The sequence below is a fragment of the Pipra filicauda genome, unplaced genomic scaffold, assembly GCF_003945595.2.
Source record: "Pipra filicauda isolate LSUMZ 115617 unplaced genomic scaffold, ASM394559v2 scaffold10_size6260569_pilon, whole genome shotgun sequence".
Taxonomy (NCBI): domain Eukaryota; kingdom Metazoa; phylum Chordata; class Aves; order Passeriformes; family Pipridae; genus Pipra; species Pipra filicauda.
The window spans coordinates 3,771,627-3,792,245 of NW_024103541.1; the positions used below are offsets into that span (position 1 = coordinate 3,771,627).

A 20,619-nucleotide genomic window follows, 5' to 3' on the forward strand; every position below is an offset into this window, starting at 1 on the left:
CTGGTTCATTCTTTAAAACACTCACAAGATTTTAACAGTGCAAAATAATATTTTTTTTAAATCTAAAACCTGTTCACATGTAATAACTATAATACTAAAGCAAGTTCAGCATAAATAGTATATACTTTTTCTTTCTTTCTTGTTGTTTTTTTGTTACAAAATTAATTGGGGAAAAGAAATCAACAAACCATAACTCCCCTCACACATATCATCAGCTAACAACATAAAACACTTTCCTGGAATAAGAGTAAGGTACCCTGAATTAGAAAATGACAGGAAACCTACAACGAAAGAAATACTAAAAGTTATTAGCCCAGATTTCTGTAGCCTACAAAATCAGAGAATGGGATTTTATAACCACCACGAGGCAGTTAACAAGCCGAACATTAGGAATAATGCAGTTCTCTGCCAAGCATTCCACACAGTGCTGTCACCTACAATGACTTAGAAACTTTGAATCAGTACAATTTAAGGACACTATACATGGAGATTAAACTCCCCTCTACACATATGAAGTTCCTGGTCTTCTGAAGGTCATGAAACCCAAATATTAGGGAACTATCCATAAAGAAGAGCGGGATGAAAAGTTTTGCACACAATTCCCACTGCATTAGTCCGCAAACAAGTTCTCTCTCCTGGGCCGTGCAGCCAAGGCCAGCCAAGCAGCCACAGGTGAGAGCCAGGACTGTCCCCTAGTGGAAGAATCCCCTGCTCAAGAATCCAGGTCCTACCTCTTAGTTTATACTGCTCCCCGCTGGCAGCGTTGACTGTGAAGGTGTGAGAGTCCTCATCACTGGGTGAGATGACAGCCCCAGCCAGCTGCAGGGTACCCCTGGGCTTTAGATGTCTGGACTGCTCATTCACAAAGTACTCCAGCAGGCCAGCATCATTGTTTAACACAAAAAACCTGCAATGATAACAAAGCAAATACACTAAATAAAACCTGCTCCTTTTCCTTTTTTTTTTTTTTTTTTGTTTTGTGAGGGTGGTGGTACTGGGAGAAGTCAATACTTTCATTACAAGTTGGCACAGATGGTATTGGGACTTAATGACTTGAGTCAGGCAATTGGTCAGTGTAGTCTTTCCAATATTAATCTGGTTGCATTGTGTTGGTCTAGTAACAGGACCAAATAGGAAACCTGACCAGAGAATTTCACCTGACATAGAAAATCAAGTTATTGCAGGCCAGACAGACATCCTGGAGAACTAAAGGGAAAAGCTTGTTTGAATTTGAAGTAAAGAAGTCTTCAATATTTTTTTTTAATGATGGCATAATTAGCATAAAGCTGAAGACTCAACAGAAAACACAAAGACAATATTTTTTAATGGAAAAGGACAAAAAACCTAATGCTGTAAATGCTTTTTACACATACAAGCTTAGTTACAAGCCACCAAATGAGTTAACTGCTTCCTACGCCTTTTTTTATTCATGTCTTAGTACAAATATAATTCACATGCACATTAGCTTAATCTATACTGAGAAAAGCATAAGACTCTTGCAAAAAGTTTGTCTAAGAGAAATAGGGAAATCCAAGTATTACTAAAAAAATCTGAAACCTGTTCATTTAGATGCTGCAGAGACCAACATCACCAAAAAGCACCATAAAAGACTTACCGATATTGCCAGCCAGTGACAAGATTGGTGTATTTCATTAAGTAGCCATAAATATTTTCCATGTGATCGCTACCAAAAGAGAGAGAAAAGCAATCAGCCAACAGTAAACATATTTTAGATCTTCCCAGCTTCTGATCATCATCATCTGTTCTCAGATGATGAATTTTCATCTTCATTTTTAGAAGGGCACTATCATTTTAATAAAGCTACACTTCACAGATTTTCCAGTCTCGTTCCTAAAATAGTTTCTTAAAGACATTTTAACTATATTTACTGAATTCCAAATAATTTCAAATCATAATTAGCTTCAACAATACTTGTTTTATTCAACAGGCACTTCTGGACACATTTTTACAAGTTTCAGGTAATTAAAGACTTAGTATCCAAGCTGCTTCTGGTTCTAGCTCCCTCTTCTAAGCAAGCTTTCTATTTCTGGACTCCTGAACAAAATTCACTTTCACAAGCTTTTCAACAGAACCTTGATCACAGTCACCAACCAAAACAGTCCATAGGTGGTCCTACCCCAGTGTGGCGTTATTAATCCCTAATGCCCAGCACCCTTCTCCCTGCACAAACAGTCACACTCCCAAACAGATGTTCTACAGAACACAACATGCAGGTGCAGTCACATCAACATATTCTGAAATCTAAAGCAGGAGCCAAAACATCTCCTCCTCTGGCCAGACAGGAAAATCAGGTAGTTTCTTTTTCAAAGACTGAACTTGCAACATCCACCAAAAATGAGAATCCATCGAAGTCATTTTGGCATTGCATATACAGGCAAAATACATTACTGCTTCTGAAAATCAGTTGCCCTAAATAAGGCTTACAAGTGCTATGGCTACAAACTACTCACTTTAAGATCACAGTTTAAAGACCTGTTTTATGTTGTATGTTCCCACAGTTCTAGAAATGCCACCTCAATGCCCTCGCCTCTTACACCAGGGCATAATCCTACAGTGAAGAACACACTCTTGACAGACAATTCAGGTCTCCAGCATGAGGAATTCTTATTATTTCAATGAAGAATTGAAACAGTGACCCAAATATCAGACATTATTTGCCTTTTTTAAAAAAAAATTGTATTTAACTAATCTTATTTAGATTTTAAGTTAAAATTTTGGTAGTTCATAGTATGTTGAAGATCAAATGAAATTATTCAGAGTCCAATGGAGCAGCAGCCTGTCTTGGTCATAAAAAGGTCAAAGTAGTGCCATATCAGCGAAAGGGGAAAAGTGGGGAAAAACAGGATTACTACAGCCAAGGGATCATCTCTATTAGTGGGTCTTGGTTGCAAACATAGTTTGACTAAATATGGAAGTAAATTTCAAATAACAGCTGAAGCTGCTTTCTACACCTCATTTATACACACTGTCAGTATCACCAGATTAATTAGATACCTGACAATTTGATAAATGTAATGTTACACTGTTTCACCCTAAGGGAAGCCATCTAGGATGACACTAATGAAAACAGGAACAGAGTAAATCGCTCTCATTCTGTATTACTACTCAAACAAGAGATGCAAGAATGTATATTTTTTTAAGAAAAAACAAGTTACTGATTTAAAAGCAAAAATACACATTCTAGCTACTACGGCAGCAATCAGAATTGCAGTAATATCCTGCAGTGGAGAGCAGCCAGTAGGACTATCTAGGAATTTAATTTCTAATAGCTCATTAAGTGTTACTAAGGATAAAAGTAAAACCAAGGAGAGCAGAGGGTGTTCAGGCTATCGTGTATTTTAAATGTATGAAAATGTATGAAAAGCTAAGAGAGACATAATCAAACTCATCCTCTGCAGACGCCTCTCATTTGTTATTATTGGCATACAAGGGAAGTACAGTTTAGACTTCCTCGCTGCCTTAATTTAGCTGAAAGTTATGAGATTGCATAGTCATAAAAATGTATGAGCTTGGGTTTTAATCGTCTGAAAATCGTCCCTAGTCACAGTTAATTGTTTTTCAGTTTTAGTGAATGCAAGCTTCACTCCTGCTTTTCAATAAGACATCGTACACAACCCTGCAATTCGGGCTAGAGCCACTGTGCTCTCCCATTAACTGAAGTGCCTAAATCAGAGGAACATTTAACAGAACCCAAGAAAAATTAGAAAAGTAACTTCAGACTGCAGTGAATACAGCACACCTATGTGTATGGCCTATGGAAGTCCACTCATCTGACAACAGGAAATTAAACAGTCTTTGATTAAAATCATTTGACCATTTTTCTTTTTGACATATGAGATGGCTGATTTTGTCAGTCTTCAGAAAAAGGAAAAAGCCACTGTAGCAGGGAGTGCAGCTCTCCTGGTGATGTACTTCCATATTAAATGACCACTTGACTACATTTTGCCTTCATCTGCATGTTCCTCTTCACTTGGATTTTCATTTTGACTACACCCAAATTTCTCCCAATGCCTCCTCTTCAAAAACTTGTATCTCTAGCCTCATGAGTCCCAAAAGTTGGAGGGTTCAACTGAAAGGCTTTGAAAACATCCCCCCAGAGAAGTCTGAAAAAATGACTGAGGACAAACAAGCCAGTCACCCCCAGCACTGTGGGCACTGCCAATCTGAAAGGAGCACGTTGCAGCAAATGAACACGAGTGCATGATGTTAAACACACCAACCAGCTGTGTTCCAGAATCCCTGACTCTTCACACAGGGGGTTCCCAAACCCCATATCTCAAACAGAAGAGCTATAACTCAATGGACAAGGTGAAGCCCAGAAGTACATTCAGCAGGTACCTCCCACTCACTGCCAGGGATGAGACTAAACTGTGGGAGATTAGGAGGACATTAGAAGAGCCAAAGTCCAAAGAGATGGAGCATGAGAAGAGGTCCCTGCTAAATGAGCCGCCTCTTGGACAATACTGATTGAATTATTTTCCTCCTTAATTGTGCTCATGCATCTGCATTAGAACTGCACAAACCCAAAAGACTGTATTTAGCTTTCACCCTGCCAAAGGCTGGACAAACTTTTAGCACCCATGCCAGTAACAGATCGCCTGCCTGGCAAGGGTAAGGAAAAACTTGGCTGATACTGCAAATATTTCCCGTGACAGCATAAGGGCTGAGGGGTGAACAAATAACCAAATATAAGAGTAAAAGCACAGACCTTATAGGCACTACTCAGACTATCTGAGTACAAATTCCCACACCATGTTGGGCAGGGAATTTTCAACGTTTAAACTAAGGCTTATTTTTAAATAACAATTTTATACACCGAAGAAATCTAAATCTAGTCTGCAAATCGCAATTCACAAAAAGTAATTCCATAACTGCACACAACACAGGACAGAACTACAGTTAACCTCCTAATCTTCTGGGTAAGCACTAGTACTTTCCTATGAATACTGGAAAATATTCTCAGTATTACTTATGAACAAGGCCAGGGATTATAACTAGAGCATTTCTTCAAGAATTTTAAGATGAGTGTCTCTGCTGTAAAAGTTAAACTAAGATATTTGTTGTTGCTAAAGCAGTATTGTAAGACAGTTAATATTCTAAAAAAAATTCCAAAAAACAACCACAGAAAACCCAGTAATATTTCACTAGTATGGAACTAACAGCAAAGCTCTACAGAGCAGTACAAAAGGCTTTAAGATGGTAGACTTTGGGAACAAGAGGTTGAGGTTCAGGCAGTGGCTCTACTCACAGATAACCACAGTTTGTAAAATATGAGTAAGGTTTTCCCTACAGCCCTTACTACTGTTTCATTAGAAACAGTGCTGGTAAAACCTGTTTCAAAGTCACCCATGCACTTCAAAAGCCTTCACAATTCCCCACATTGGGGTTTTTGACTTCTACGAAAGAGAGTTTGGAAGTGAACTTGACACAAAACACTGAACAACTTATCTCAACACTGACACTGAAGCCTGGCTACATTGGGATTTTTCCCAACTTTAGTAAGACCTTTGCATTCACAGTGCTGCCTACGTGCATGTACATGCACCCATGGGTACGTGTATCTTTCCATAGCCAAGATGCTGTTGTTGCTATTCAAAAGGCTCACCACAGTCTCAGATTGTCAGAGGAACAGCAATAATGAGTCAACAACTCCTAAAGGCCCTATTTCTCTTGAAATTCACACGTCCTGTCAAAGAAAGGAAATGTTGCAACTGACGTGTCATAGCCTTAAGGATTAAAAAAAAAATAAAATTGATTTTAACTTTGTTGGGCTACTTTAAGTGACTTTAAGTGAGGATACTATACAAATCACAACCTAGGAAAAAATTATGCAGAAACTTGTCTCAGAAACATCTGAACTCCAGCTCAGCACAACCACCACCTCCTAAAATCTGGGGTTTTTTCCAAAATGCTGAACACCACTGAACTTGACTTCCCATTTCTCACACTTGTTTAGTTTATAAATATTATGAGAGGGACTGAAACTGTCCACCTAAGCAAATGACAGAATTCTATGAACAATTACACATCCGTTCATATTCGTTCCAGAAAACTATCCATCCCCTAAGTCAAAGATGTTTCCCACAAGCCGGATTTCTACATATCTACATGTCACTAAAATACAATAGGAATAAAGGACTCACAAAGGATCATTGTTAGCTTATTTATCCTTTTCTAGTTTTACTCATCCTTTTCTAGCATGACTCTTTAAGTTGCAGCAGCTGTCAGTGCCTTGCAGGGTGGTCTCTTGTCCCAGGGGAGAAACAAGATAGTGACAGTCAGGCCAAATTCCCCTGTATCCTGTTTACATGCAGCACCCAAGCCTTGAACAGATACTGAGGAACAGCAGTCCCACAATGACGTCTTTCAGCAGCTTCTGCCAAGACACCCAGGCTCACACCTGACATGTACTGGGACAACATTTTCTCCTAGAAGAAACAATGATGCAGAAGGTTTCTCCACTCTTTTTTCATACACCTCACGTGCAGCTCTCCCCAAAAGCCCCCCACGAACAAATCACTGCAAGCAGTGGCACAAAATTACACCCATCTGGAAAGCCATTACACAATAGTTCCAAGACTGCCCTTCAGATGATTTTAATTTTGCTGGGACCCAGACAGCACCACGTGGGATACTTTGAGCAGCCAAGTCTCTGAAGACCCAACAGCTGCTTGAAGAGCAGAGGCAGCTGCCAAAGGCTTCCCCACAGACTTGCGTAAGGCCTGACTACAAGCAGCATCCAAGTATGTGTGGATTTGCTCACAGCAGGAAGGATGGCCAGGAATCTGGAGCCCATGCAGATGTCAGGGAGGGCTCCTGAAGGAGGATCCAGCCCGTGAAGATATGAGGAAGGGGTCCTAAAGGGGGATCCAGCCCATGCAGATATCAGGGAGGGCTCCTGAAGGGGGATCCAGCCTCCAGAGCTGCCAGCACCAACATGGTGCCTTAGGACCCTGGCCAAGGGAAGACATTTCTTCCTACTGAGCTCACAGCAAAATGCAAAACTCTGGTGAAAGAGACCATCTTCATATTAAAAGATATCAAAGCATAAAGAAAAGAAAGAAACTGGGATTGTAAGAGTGCAAACCAATTAGTGATTTTGACTATACAGTTTGGAAAAAGCAATAACCATTTTCGCTGAACTTGTTCGTCTCTGTCTGCCCACAGGCTCACTGTTGGCAACAGCCTGTTTTTTGCTCACTGAGCACTGCAAAGTGCTTATCTACAATGCACTGATTCCCCTTTTCCTTACACAGAGGGGAAGTGTAGGGGAGAATAAAAACGGGGGGAAAAATCCCAAACAACTATGTCAGCAACAGACAGTTTGGGCATATCTTTTGCAACTGCAAAGATGACTTGCCCCCAAGAAACCACCACCAAGTTAAGCACACTCCAGTCCCACAGCTCAGTGGTGCAAAAGCAGGCTCCCCAGTACCCCTAATAAAGTAAGGCAGAAGCATCGGTTGCTTACAGAGTATCTACATCAATACATTACCTCTGCTTTTCCAAACAGCTTTTGGAAAAAAGAAAAAAAAAATCTAACCTTGCTGTGCAATTCATCAGCAGTGCCCTACAGGGAACTGTAAAGTGGCAGCAGAGCTCCTGTTCTTCAGCTCATGTGTTTGACTACTCAGTTATAAATTTAGAAACCAAGAACACAAGTGCAAGGAAAAGCGGTCCAACACTATCACAAGAACATCAACAGTAGACCCTGGGGATACTTTGGAACACCGCTTGGCTGCAAGCGTGCTAGCAACACACACATCCTCATCAGACATAAAAACTGATCCTAACACACACTCCTGTAAATCCTTGGGAGTAAAGACATGCATTGGAAGAGCAGTGCAGGCTTGCCAGGAAAAAAGGGTGTGGTAGAGCCGTCAGCTTTCCATGAGCCATCACGACACAGCCCAGGCTTCCTGCCCAGGAGTAGAGGGGCTCTCCCATGGCCCAGCCTCCCCAACCCCTGTTATGAACACAGTAGCTGTGTTTGCACCTCAAGTTCTATCAATACTAGTTCTCAAGGGGAATGCTAAATCAAGCTTACAGGTTTTTTTTTTTAAAACCATCTTAACGAAACTTGCATTTGATTCTCCTCTTTTGTGCGTTAATGGCACAGGTCAATGATATACAATTGTAACACTTTTGCAGAGTAGCAAATGGAAAAAAGAAAACGGATAATATTTAATTAATAAGTAGCAAAATGCTGCTCTCACTGAACAACTGTAAAACTGATTATTTAACTACTTCATAATTTACAGAGCTCTTTAGCTCTCACAATAAGTCTGCCTGGAAAAAATTGCAGTGAGATTCAGCTAAGCAATTTGTCTCACACATAGATGAACTCCTCAAGTCAGCAAGAACTCCACTCACATACAATTTATTTGTGGATTTGCGTCAGCAGAACAGAACTGAAGGTGGACCCAAGAGTCAGTAGCCAACCCTGCAGATTGTTCTGCAATGATATAGCTGGAAAAAAATAACTGTAGATTCAGCCAACAACATTTTAGAGCTGGAGCATATGAAAAAGCAGCACCTCTAAAGGTCTGAACTACCCACTTGATACCTCGGTCAAATAATTGTTGCCTGCATCTTTGCTACCATTTATGTTACCAGTTTACATCAGCACACCATAATGCACAGTTTCACATATTACTATTACAAAACTCAAGACTTTCACCTGATGTCTAGTTTCAGAAAGCTCAAGCAGTCAACTTAAAGCTGTTCTGCCCTGTGAACAGTACTGATATAACAGACAAGGCAAACACTGACAGATGAGCATCTTGGCAGTTTTTGACGATCTGCTACCTATGACACCTCAGAAAGCAGTGGATCCTGGTAAGCACTATCCACAGGAAGTGGTGGAGCAAACCTCTGTATCACTTAGTTACTCTTAGGCACAGTCCAACATGGTTCAGCTTGCTACACATTCCATCCCAGGGCATTTTGCTCTGCTTCTAGTCTAGTAGCTCTTATCCTACCAGAAATATACAGGTATGCCTTTGCAGGTTTGAGATTTTTTTTTTTTGATTATGACTTAAATGATTATACTAACAAGTACACATTGCTGTCCTGGACTCTGCAGCAATAAAACACTGAAATGGAAGTTAATATACTGATCAGTTACCTCAGATTTTTGCAACATTTCAGATTCAATACTGAGCATAACAATTTATTACCACCTTTCAAGCAGGCAAGAACACACTTACTTGACTGTTGTCAATTAATGTTATCTAAATATTCAGAAATACAGACAAAAACCTGTGTGAACCACAAGACTCAAGAAGCAATGGCCATTACTGTGAAGACTAGCTGGCAAACAGTTACAAGTGGCACATTTCAGGATTCAACACAAGTAAATGCCTTCTATTTGGCCAATGGACCAGCATGTGCTCTCTGCAACCTCTCAGGTCAGACCAAACCCAGGGGAGCAGTCAGGATGTAGTAGTGTTGGCTGGCTTTCCAAATTATACTACAATTCTTGGACACAGAGAAATTAAACAAAAATATTCCTACATTTAAATTGAGGCATAAGATGTTAGGAAAGTTTAAACTCTAATTAAGAAAGCACATGTTAACCACCTATGATTATGACAACACATAAAGAGAGCAAAACTACTTTCTTGTACAATGCTTTAAGTGGACAGCGATTCCCAGAGAAGAGGTAATTAAAAAAAGCGCTCCTTTTCATCATGCAATGAGTATAAGGTATTATTCATTTGTCACTTATGCACTAGTAATGAGTTTTCTTGTGGTTTTCTTCTCTTGTGCTTGCCATAGACCCTTATGAAGTAGTCATATACTGAACAATAAAAGGATGAAAACATTATCATTCCATTTTGCATATAGAGAACTGAGGCACAGTGAATTTTCAGCCTCTATAACTTTGAGACAGTTGCAGCCCAAATTTTATTTTATTCATACATTCAAACCATGGCTTCTGCTGGTTTCAGCTGCAGCCATGACCCTTTGAAAGTTTTGCAAAATCAGAGCCAACTGTTCCAAACCAGGCATTCAAGAAAAAGAGGAACACAGTTTGTGATCACAGGGGAAAAGCAGTTTTAATAATGTATGAGTATTACCACAGAGGAAGTCAGAGCCAGAGTCAGAAACCACCTCCTTCGTACAGCATCCTGCAGTTCTGCCCAGCAGATCTCATGCTTTCTGATGCATCTCCATGCAACAAATGAAACCAACTTTTCCAGTGTGAACTGGGCTCTTTGGGAAACTGATCTGGCAATGCCTAAACATTAACCAAGATTAAAGATTTCCAGCCTCATTGAGAAACTCTAAAATTTACACCTGAAAAGAAAAAGAAAAAATGCATACCCGTAGCAAAAAGCCTTCCCCCTGACACTGACATGCCTGCTCCTAACCAGGCTGTCAAATACAAGACTGGCAGCTTAACACACATGAAGAAACAATATTTTTCCTACCCAACCTCAGCCCGTCCTCCCTTCCCATTTCAGCTTTAGACACACAGTGCAGAAAATCTGAAATGGTACAAGCTTTGCAAGCACCCTGAAAAGAAGGTTGTCTGGCAGCATTTCCAGCAGGCAGCGATCCCCTACAAGAATTCATCAGCACAGGCAGGTGATCAGAGGGCACGTCAAGGCACGATCCTTAAGTAAACAGGGGTCATCGCACTTGTGCCTTAATTTTCACAGTGAGTAAGCGCTTGAACCTTCCCAGGTTCAACCTCACAGCAGCAGCTGGTGCTTTCTGCTCCTTCATTAAGCAATGTGATTAGGTCAGGCACATGCAGTTTGTTTTTCATCTTCTCTCTGGGGAGAGAATGTGTGTGGCGAAGCAAGGTGTTAATGTGGTAGGCAATTTAATTAACTCTCTGATACTAATTGCATTAGAAAAGGTGAAGTTGAAAAATACTCTTTGCACTTAGTGACGGATAGACATTTGTAACAGCCATTACACCCTGCAGAAACCTATTCTATGGAAAGCACAAATTATTTGATATTTAGAAACTACTCAAAAGTTTGTGCATCTTCAGTTTAGCTTAATTTGAACTCTAGATGAAATGCCAGCATGAACACAAGTACGTTGTGATGCCAGAACCAACTCCCACATATGACTCCCGCTGCCTGTCCAACATGGGAATGCTCTGAGAAGCAGGAGAGAGACAATGCTCTTAATAGTTGCTCACTGAGGAGCCACAGGGGTAGAGAAGGGAACCCAGACCTTGTCACCTAGTTCAGGAATTGAGCTCATATTCCCTACTAGAACACCAATCAACATGAAGCCTCTGTTTAAATTGCCAAACCTGTTTCTCCAACTCTATCCACTTACCACCCCTCACACCAAGATTTACTTGTCTTAATTTACAACACATGTGAGCTTCCATCTGCTCCAACCCCATTATTCCAAGTGTAAATACATGTGTGAACACAAATGGCTCACTTGCCTTTTGAGAAGTGCCTGGAGCTTCAGCTATTGTAAAATCAGCTTGATAAAAGATGACCTTAACTTTTTAATAACACAGAATGGATACTGAGATGGATAAAACTGGCTGAACACTTTAAATATGAGCTTCTTGTCTATTCTAATGAGCAAAATTATGTGAAGTGCAGCATTTCTAAATCAGTGTTATAAGCATGGTATACTCTTTAAGCGAAGAGTCAAATGAGGATAAAGAAATTCAGGCACCAGGTTTTTCAGCCAGTTCCCTCCAGTGTATCAAACAAATGTGACAGCAGTCCTAATCTGATTTTTAGTAATAAAAAGGAACACATAAAACTGCAGAAATAAATTCTAAAATTCACAGCAATCACTTGAGAAAAATCTTCTTTTCAGCATTCAGAATCACACTGCAAAAGGTGAGCAACAAGTCAAAGTGAGCACCATGGGCCTTCTGAAGGCAGTGCTGAGGTATCTCCAAGGATCGTCAGAAACAGAAGCAAGGAAGATCATCTACTTTGACACAGGCTTAACATCAAAGCCACCAGCCAACCCAAAAGATGCCAACAAAAAAGCCATCTCCCTTGACAGCTGGCATCTCTATGTGACAATGCCAGCAGGTTCTTAGGACAGCAGGATACTGAGGAAGTGGGGTGGGCTGCAAGAGCAGGCGAAAGTCAAAACAGGAGCAGCCCTTGCCAGACCTCCCACCTGGGAGATGACATCGCAAAATCACAGCCTCTCTCTCCCTCTGCAGCTGTGCATCACAAGCAGGGGGTTTACAGTTATTGATTACAGCAAATATACACAAATTCCATGTAGGATCCCAAAGAATTTTGTTTCAAGCAGCGCAAAAAGAAAAGCCAGAACAAGGGAGGTGTGTAATAAAAAAGAAGCACTAGGAGTACCAGCATTAGAGAGAACTGTCCTAGGATGACACTAACATTTACCTGAAGGTTTGGGAGGTTTTTCTTTTCTTCTACTTATCAAGTGATAGGGACTTAAACTTAAATTCTGGCCTGCTCTCAGGAGCCACTAAATTAGGTCAGTTCACACTCTCTGTTGCAGCCTAAGCATGAATTTGATGCCCAGACAAGAACAGAGGACCAGCAAGGGAGAGGTTTGCAACACCAAGCATTATTGAACACTGTGCTGCCATTACCTCCTGTATCTGTTTCTAAGCAAGCTGGTTTCAGCTTTATAGGCCAAACAGGTGAAATTTATCCTCCCAAGATCAAACATTCATGGAAATCACTAGAAACACATAGAAACTAGAAACACTCAACACCTCTTCTTGCAACTGACATCAGTGACACCCCAAATACAAAGGATCCTCATCAAGGTCCACTAAAGAAGACTGTATCAGTTTCAAGACACTCTTTTTTACTACTAATTAGATCATTTTGGCAAGATAGCATGAATAAAAATCAAATACTTCCACAGTCTAGCTCAGTTTCACATGCTTCACGTCTACGTGTTTAAGTGCAAAGCACCATCAGTCACCCTCAAAAAACTGGTATCAAACTCAGAAATAAGCATTGTCTTTAAAATGCATTTCATATGGGATCACTTTATGGAGTTCATGATCATCTCGAGATGCAGAATTAAAATATATTCATGTGTTCCAGTTACCAGTTCTTCTGTTACACTATCACATGCTGACCTGCTCAAAATGCAGAAGATTGAATTAAGGTCAGTAACTGTTTACTCCCTTTTTTTAGTATTTATGAAGAGTGCTTGCATAGTATCAACTGCAAAACAAAGCCTTTAAAACAAGACTGGCAACCATTCCATTTGTTTCATGTCATCCATTTGCATTAGATGCAAAAAAAATTAGTGTTACTCTTTTATCAAAACTCTCTCTGCTCTTATTTTCTCTTACTCCAGCCCAAAGCCACATGGAGTAATTTTGCAAGAGAATTCTGCCTTAACTTGATAACCTTATTAACGACAAGCAGAAGCCACCAAGCACAAGGAACCCTCTTACCAGCCACTGTCACTCCTAGTAAGGAAAAAAAAAAATCCCAACTAATAAAAAGTACTGTCAGTCTAGGAAGTTTAGTCCTTGAAGCTGCTTTCATCCAAATGGCTTTATATACTAATTGGCAACTGTGAATCACCCTGATGAAGCACTCAAGTAAACTTTCAGGATCAGCTAACTAAAGTTAGCTGCTTCCTTAAAAAAAGAGCAAAAGACACAATCTGTAGCATTTTTATAGCTATAAGTGGCTAAATCTGTAGTAAGCTGATGCTAAAACCATTTCTGAAATAAGGAACAAAGGCAGCTATCTACAAAAATACACACAGAACTAAAAAGCAAATAGGTTTTGAAATATAACTTGTAAGCTTCAAAACCAGCAATCATTTGGGAAATTCATGAACATTTTACATGTATTTCTACCAGCAAGGGAAGAAATGTTGGGAATCCTTTTAATAGCAGCTGAATTGATTTATGTATCTGAGAGCAGAACCACTAAGAAAAACATAAGAGGACAGCACATTTGCATGTCTCCAACTGGGAAAGACTACCCTGTTTCACTAGTCAACCACAGCACTTTGAACTTCTCATTTTGTAGATAAATGAGAACCAGTAATTGCAAGTCAATTCTCTCAAAATAATCTGAAAGCCCCTCAAGCCAGGCTGACAGGACTTGTTACACTTCTCTGGCACATATTCTGATCAGCTCTCCACCTAGCTCATAGACAGAGATTGTGCTTTCTGTTTGAGACATTTTTTGTGCTATTTGAACGAACACAAATCACATGTCATAGACATACCTGCCAAACCTGCCACCTTTCTCTCACTGCTTTGAAATTACTCTTGTTCATTTAACCTAGAGCAAGGCAAAACCCAAATGAAGATGGTCAAGAGCTAGAGCAAAACTGCTGAATGCAAATAATTCTTTATATGAGTAAGGCTATACTTACTTCTCAACTTGGTTACTGTTAAAATAAAGAAAATGTTATAATCTTAAATTACTTTATCAAGTTATCTTTTAATAATTTGAAGTTATTCAGAAGTCTCTCCTCCTGGTAACTGTTTTTCTAAATGAAAACAGGGTTAAAGACTTCAGTGTGCAGCACAGCCTCTCAGGCTCTCTTTATCCACTTAAACCCAAGTTAACATTTGGGCTGTTCCTGACCCCAGTGAGGAAAATGCAGGCAAGGGTTGGTTGCTCTCAGACACTCTCTGACCCTGATTATATATATGCACAAGAAAACAAGATCATTTCCTGTCAGATGGCTAAAAGAGCAGTTTCTTAAGAACTCAACTTCTAGTAAGTCAAAAAAAAAAAAAAAAGTATTTTCCTATCCTCTGAAGAAACCAAGCCCTTATAAATTTCAGAAGAGGCACTCCTGTACTGGCTGCCTAAACTCACTAGTACACAGGCCACAAGCAGGAAGTCTGATGGGAGATTCAGCTGTATCACCACATCACCTCAAGTGTCTGGCAGCCTCTGGTTGTTTCTTCTCCACGATGATAAATATTTGGTCTAACTCTATCACAGCTATTTAAAAGTCTCCCTATTAGCTCTTACCAAAATATAAAGTTAGATTTTCTGCTTCATTTTTTATTTTCTAGGCTTCACTCTGTGCTGAGGATGTGTGACATTCCACCTCTTTGAGAGATTCAGTTTTCATTATTTCAGGTTCCAGCAGTGCTGGAGGTTTATTTTTTGTCTATAGTCTTAATTCCCCTTTTGGAGCATTAAAGTATCAAGTACCTGTTTTCCCATTTGTCTGACAACTATGCTACAGCTGTTTTGACAAGATGCTTCACCAAGAACTAAACTTCTGTACCAGACCTGGGCCATGTGAAGCAAGTACTTTAGGACCGTACTCTTGCCAGGCTGTGTGACTGCAACCTACTCTCACTCTGAGCTAGAAAAGTTAAAGATCAAACTTCCACCAAAAGTTCCCTATTTCTAAAACCCATAAGTTGGACACTGATTCATCATTGAGGGGGGTGGGTGTCTCTCTTTTGTCAAATATATTTTAGTACAGAAGTAATTCACAAAGTAAAATCTAAGCTACAGCATCTTGTCCAGGAGAGCTTCCTACAGGGACGGGGGAAAAGGTGATATTTTGTGGGTAATTAGATATAGAGACAAATCTAGGAGTAAACAATTGATTTCCAAGACAGCAGAGATTAACAGCGAGGTATCTCAAGTGTCTAGAATAATACCATTAGTACATTAAATCTGTCCCAATATTCTAGAAATGAAACAAATAAGAAAGACTAATTTGCACTAGAGTATTACAGCAAATTAAACAAGATATTGATATCTACAAGGAATAACATGGACAGTTCCCATTTAGAGCTGTCAAGCTACCAAACTGACTCAGTCAGTTCAACTTTTATCCTACCAGAAGAAGAAACGAAAGACCTGGATGGATAATTTTAAAAAGTGGAGTTTCACTGCACAGCACTGAACTGTGACCACCATCTCAAACATACTACAGCAAAAAGGCATCTAGGCAAATCAGGTATCTCATCCCTTTCATTGCCTCCAATTCCACACAAAAACATAAAATACTTCCATTTTGATTGCATAAACTAAATCCTGTGTTTCACATGTGGAACACATGAACAGTAAGTGTGTGCTTGGTTACAGCAATAGCAATTTTCTTTAGAAAATTCAGTTCTACTTGAATCCAGAGTTTTTTTTAAAAAAAAAGTTTAAAAGCAACAGGAAACAGAAGATAAGGCAATCAATAACTAAATCTGAAAATTAGCTTTCCCTATTTAGCAGCCTGAAATATTCACCCTGAAATCACCACTTCTCTTCCAGACACTTAGTCACCAGAAAAGTAAATTACTCGTGACCCAGATTCTCAGCAATGACCGAGCTGTTCACTCCCTATTAAAAGCACCAGGCACTTGGTTCCTGCACAGCCTGGGCCTGGGTGCTCCTTTCTCTGAGCCATCCCATGTCCCTCTGTCCCGCTGGGCGCAGGCAGATGTACCACGCTCCGGCTCTCTCCGGCTCCCTCCACACGCCGGGAACAGCAAGCCAGCCCATCTGGGCTGGCAGATGACGGCTTTGGGGAGTCTCCATTTGAAGGAGAAGTGTGTAAACTTCACGTAACAGCAGCACAGCAACATGGCAGAACTCCAGTCAAGGATGAGAGACCTAGGAGCAGACATTTGGAAATCTCTCAAGAGATGTCTTAGAGAGCCAGCGTGTGAGTGGGAATATGTTCAAACAGAAAGCACACCGGGAAAAAATATATGGAACCCCCCAAATCTCTCAAACACACAGGCAAATAATTCAGACTAATGCTGCGTGCTCAGCTTCTCCGGCTTTCTCAGCTCTCTTCTGCTGTACTTGCTGTACCTCAGTAATCATCCTGATTTATGCTAAGCGCAGCCGTTCTTAAAACAAGTCAGATAAGACATAAAGTCCGTACACACTCAGTTTTGCTATCAGCAACAAACAGAAAGCATCAATAAAAAGACTGCCATTAAGTTGACACATTGAGCTAAAACTCGGCAGAAAGTTTGGCTTTTCTGGAAAGGCTGGAAAGTGACGAAGCGCCCCCACCCCCCAACAACTTTAAACCGCGCTCTGCGAGGGGAAAAGAGGATCTGAGAGGCGGGAGCAAAGGCACATCATCCCCCGGCAGCTTTGTGCTGATACAGGAGAGCGGGAGCCGCCCGCCGTCTCCACAGGGACGGTGGACACAGGGACACGGGGTGCCCGAGTGCCCCCGCACCGCGCCCGGCGGTGCTGCGGGTGCCGGGGGGCTGCAGCCGGGGCAGCCGCGCCGCCCACCCGCGCCGGGGCAGCCCGGGCAGCGCTCCCGGGCCCGCCGCCGCTCACCGCGCCCCACGCCCACCTGTACTGCCAGCCCTTGCTGCCGCTGCCGCGGCCGCCGCCGCTCCTGACGCCGCTCTGCCCCGCCGCCGGCAGCGGCTCCGTCTTGCCCTCGCCCTCCGGCCCCTTCATGGCCGCTGCGGGGTCCGCGCCCTGCATGGCACCGCGGCTGCCGCCCCTCAGCGGCGCCCCCGGCCCCGGCGCACGGAGCGAGCCCGCCCCATGCGGGCTGCGATGGCGGCGGCCGCCGGCACCTCCGCGCCCCGCTCGGCCGCGCGGGGATGGGCTGGGCTGGGCCGGGCCGGGCTCCCGCACGGCCGCGCCAGGATGGGCGATCCCGCCCTCCCGCTCCCTCACCCGGCCTGGCCCCACCGCCCCTTCCGGGTCAGCGCCGCCGCCATCTTTAGTGCGGGCAGTGCTCGCGAACTTGAGGGAGCTCCTCAGATTCGGGCGTCAGGGGAAAAGGGGGAATTTCCTCAAAGCCTTCATGTGTGGTTAGGCTGTCAGCGCCCTTGAACAGATCACATTACGGAATGACAGCCTTTATTAATAACATTGTGACAGGTTAAGGTTCGGGGATTGCCGCTGATAGTATCTGACCGCAAAAACGCATTCAGAGCAGTACGCTAATTCAAAGGACCATCCTAACAAGCTCTAATCCCTAACAAAAGTTAGCTCGAGATAATCGTTCAGTGTACGTAGAGTACGCTTCTTACACAATAGGTGTTCCTGTAGGGAGAACCATTCACTGGTCCCAGAAGTTATTGATGGAGTCCTCTAACTTCCAACTCAGCATATTCTATTATTCTGTGATTCTCCTCATTTTTAACTTATATATGCTTTTATATTCTTATATTTATATTCTTAACTTACATAAATTTTATACTACTCTTTACATTCAGGTGTAGCCTGAATGACTAGTCATGCATCTTAGTGAGGGCTGGTTGCACCTCGGAGGCAGGTATCTCGGGCTAGTCTGGACGTATGTCTGTCCAAGGAGAGTAATTTTGCCGTGTTTGCTGATTCAACAGCAGGACATCTTCCATTATCTCCCTTGGTTTTCAGCTTCTGTGTGGCTCATCAGCTAGAAAGTACCACCAAGTTCCCTTCTCTGCAGGGGTTTTGACAGAGCCCAGCTGAGGTGTCTCCTCTTTGCTCCACTCTCTGTTTAGTCCCCCTAAGATTGTGTTGTGGGTGGCCAGGTATGTTGACCACATTCCATCCAGGGAGTAGCAACCGTATTTTCCCCTATAATTTCCGTAACAGTAATCTTACTGTAAAGGCAATCTTACCTCCAGTCATTTTCCCATATCAGGGCTACAGGAATTCTCCCCTCAAAATGAGAGATGACTGAGAGGAGTGAGGGATCTGAGCTGTGTTGTATACAGTGGGGATGTGCCAGCTCGGATCTTGCTGGCTGCTGTCACAGGGACCCATAAAGCAGGGTCAAACTGAGCACTTCATGCACCAAGCGATGCCATGGCATGGCCTCGAGAGCAAACCCCCTTTTCCCTTCTGTTTTTCATCCCAAGTACTGCATTTTTCCTTCTTGGAATGACAGCAGAGCTAACTGGGAGAGATTGGTCTTGTTGTGTGTAATCTTTCAGGGCAGGCATGGCTTCTGGACAACCCAAACTTCACTGACTGTGGCAGTGTTATTTCTTAAAATCAGGGGCAGAGAATCCTCATTCTGGCTTTAATCAATCTGCATAGGAAGAAGAGGAAGGCAGAATCAGGCATGACTGTGGTTAGCGAGATTGTGGTTCTGCTCCACGTCTCATCCAAACTCCCTCCTCTGTTCTCCAGCTCTTATTATACACCTATAATACTGTAAACAACCATAACGCAAAAGATGCTAAAAATTCTCTGTATGAGAATAATACATAGAAGCAAAAATGTAAAGCAGAGTATATTTCATACAAACAGTTTATTTTCCTACAGCATCTCCCCTGGTAGCAGCTCTTTATCCCATGAAAGCCGCCCTGGCCTTTCCATCTCCTACCAGCATTTTCCCAGTGACATTCAAATCATCTTTGCCTTTGGCCAGCAAATGGTGACAGTACCATATGAGCATCATGTCTTTAAAATATATTTACAAGCTTTAATCTGGCTCTAAATTAGCACATATCCATACCTCCCTGCCAAGCACACAAATTCTGCTATCAGACAGCAGGTGCTTGTGGCATCTATACCTAGAATTCTCTTACAGGGACATAAGATATTACCACTGCACAGACATAAAATCCACCACTTCTGCCTTTTTAGAAGTACACTTGTCACTGCAAGCAAAAAAAAAAAAAAAAAGGCTTTCTCAGAGAAAATTTTGGCCAGAACTGGTCTCTTGTTGCCCTCCAAACATGTTGTTTCCTGCTCTGCCAATCACTTCACATTTCTATTAAAATTATAATATAATCGCATGGTATCATAATGCATGCCAATACCCCTGAAATTTTCCACTGAAATTTTCCTGGGAAAATTTGAAGCAAATTTGAAGTACACTTGTGTACTTTGTTTCCCCACTGTTTGAGGACAACCGGGTCCAGCAGAGACATAGCTTCACCCTTGCTAGACCTTCGTAACCATCACAGGTGGTTAGTGGATGTTCCTCCACCCAGAATGCCTCCAACACCCCAGACAGGCCAGAGATCTTTAGTGCATGTCTGTGCAGCCCCTGAGCACTGGGTGACAAACTCAGCTTTTCTTACTCCGTGCATTTAGTTTTTTTCTCTTAAAAAAAGGCACTACACGTGCAGTACCAGAGGCTCTCGTAAGATGGCATTGACAAAATGCTGAATAGCACAGAAAGGGTGACAACTCAACCATGTTTGCTAAGGGCTTACACACTTCAAGCCGCCTTTTCTCTTTAGTTTATGGGTGCTACTAATTATAGCTTGTGTTCAGTTCACTGCTCTCTTCACTTCCCCAGTTATAATTTAGTGGTTCAAAATGACCCAGATCCCACCCTGGCCCTTGTGAGCGCAGCAGAGGGTGAGCATTGGGGTCCTGCAGCTGTGCCCTGCCTGCAGCCTGCCAAAGCCTTGCCACTTGTTGGAAATTCCCGGTCTGGAGGAAGAAATGAGGAAGAGCTGTAGATCTGGGGGAGAAACGTGTGAATAGGATAACATATGTTTACCAACATTTGTCAAATAAAATCCTTGTAAGCCTGATTATGGCTACAAGCTGAAGTGAATTGTATTTGATTATAACTCCGGTAAAAACAAATTTGCCAAATTTTCATTCTGTTCATTCATCATTCTGTTGATTTCAGGAAACTGACCAGGATCTGATCAAACCCAAAACAACTCTTGTTGATTTCTTTCAAAGTTTATACTCTGGCTATACACAGAATTATAGAATCATAGAATGG

The 20,619-nt window shown here is 41.9% G+C and overlaps 1 protein-coding gene across 1 annotated transcript in view; it reads right to left on the bottom strand.

The window, feature by feature from the left end:
• The window catches only part of OSBPL11 (oxysterol binding protein like 11), a 40,613-nt gene extending 23,065 nt beyond the window's left edge, over nt 1-17,548 (bottom strand). The window contains exons 1-3 of the mRNA XM_027723570.2: nt 17,275-17,548; nt 1,616-1,684; nt 732-907 (exon numbers count right to left, since the gene is read on the bottom strand). Of these exons, the coding sequence (XP_027579371.1) occupies nt 732-907; nt 1,616-1,684; nt 17,275-17,411 (382 nt within the window). The 5' untranslated portion in view covers nt 17,412-17,548. The remainder of the gene's footprint in view (nt 1-731; nt 908-1,615; nt 1,685-17,274) is intronic.
• Nucleotides 17,549-20,619: the final 3,071 nt, after the last annotated feature.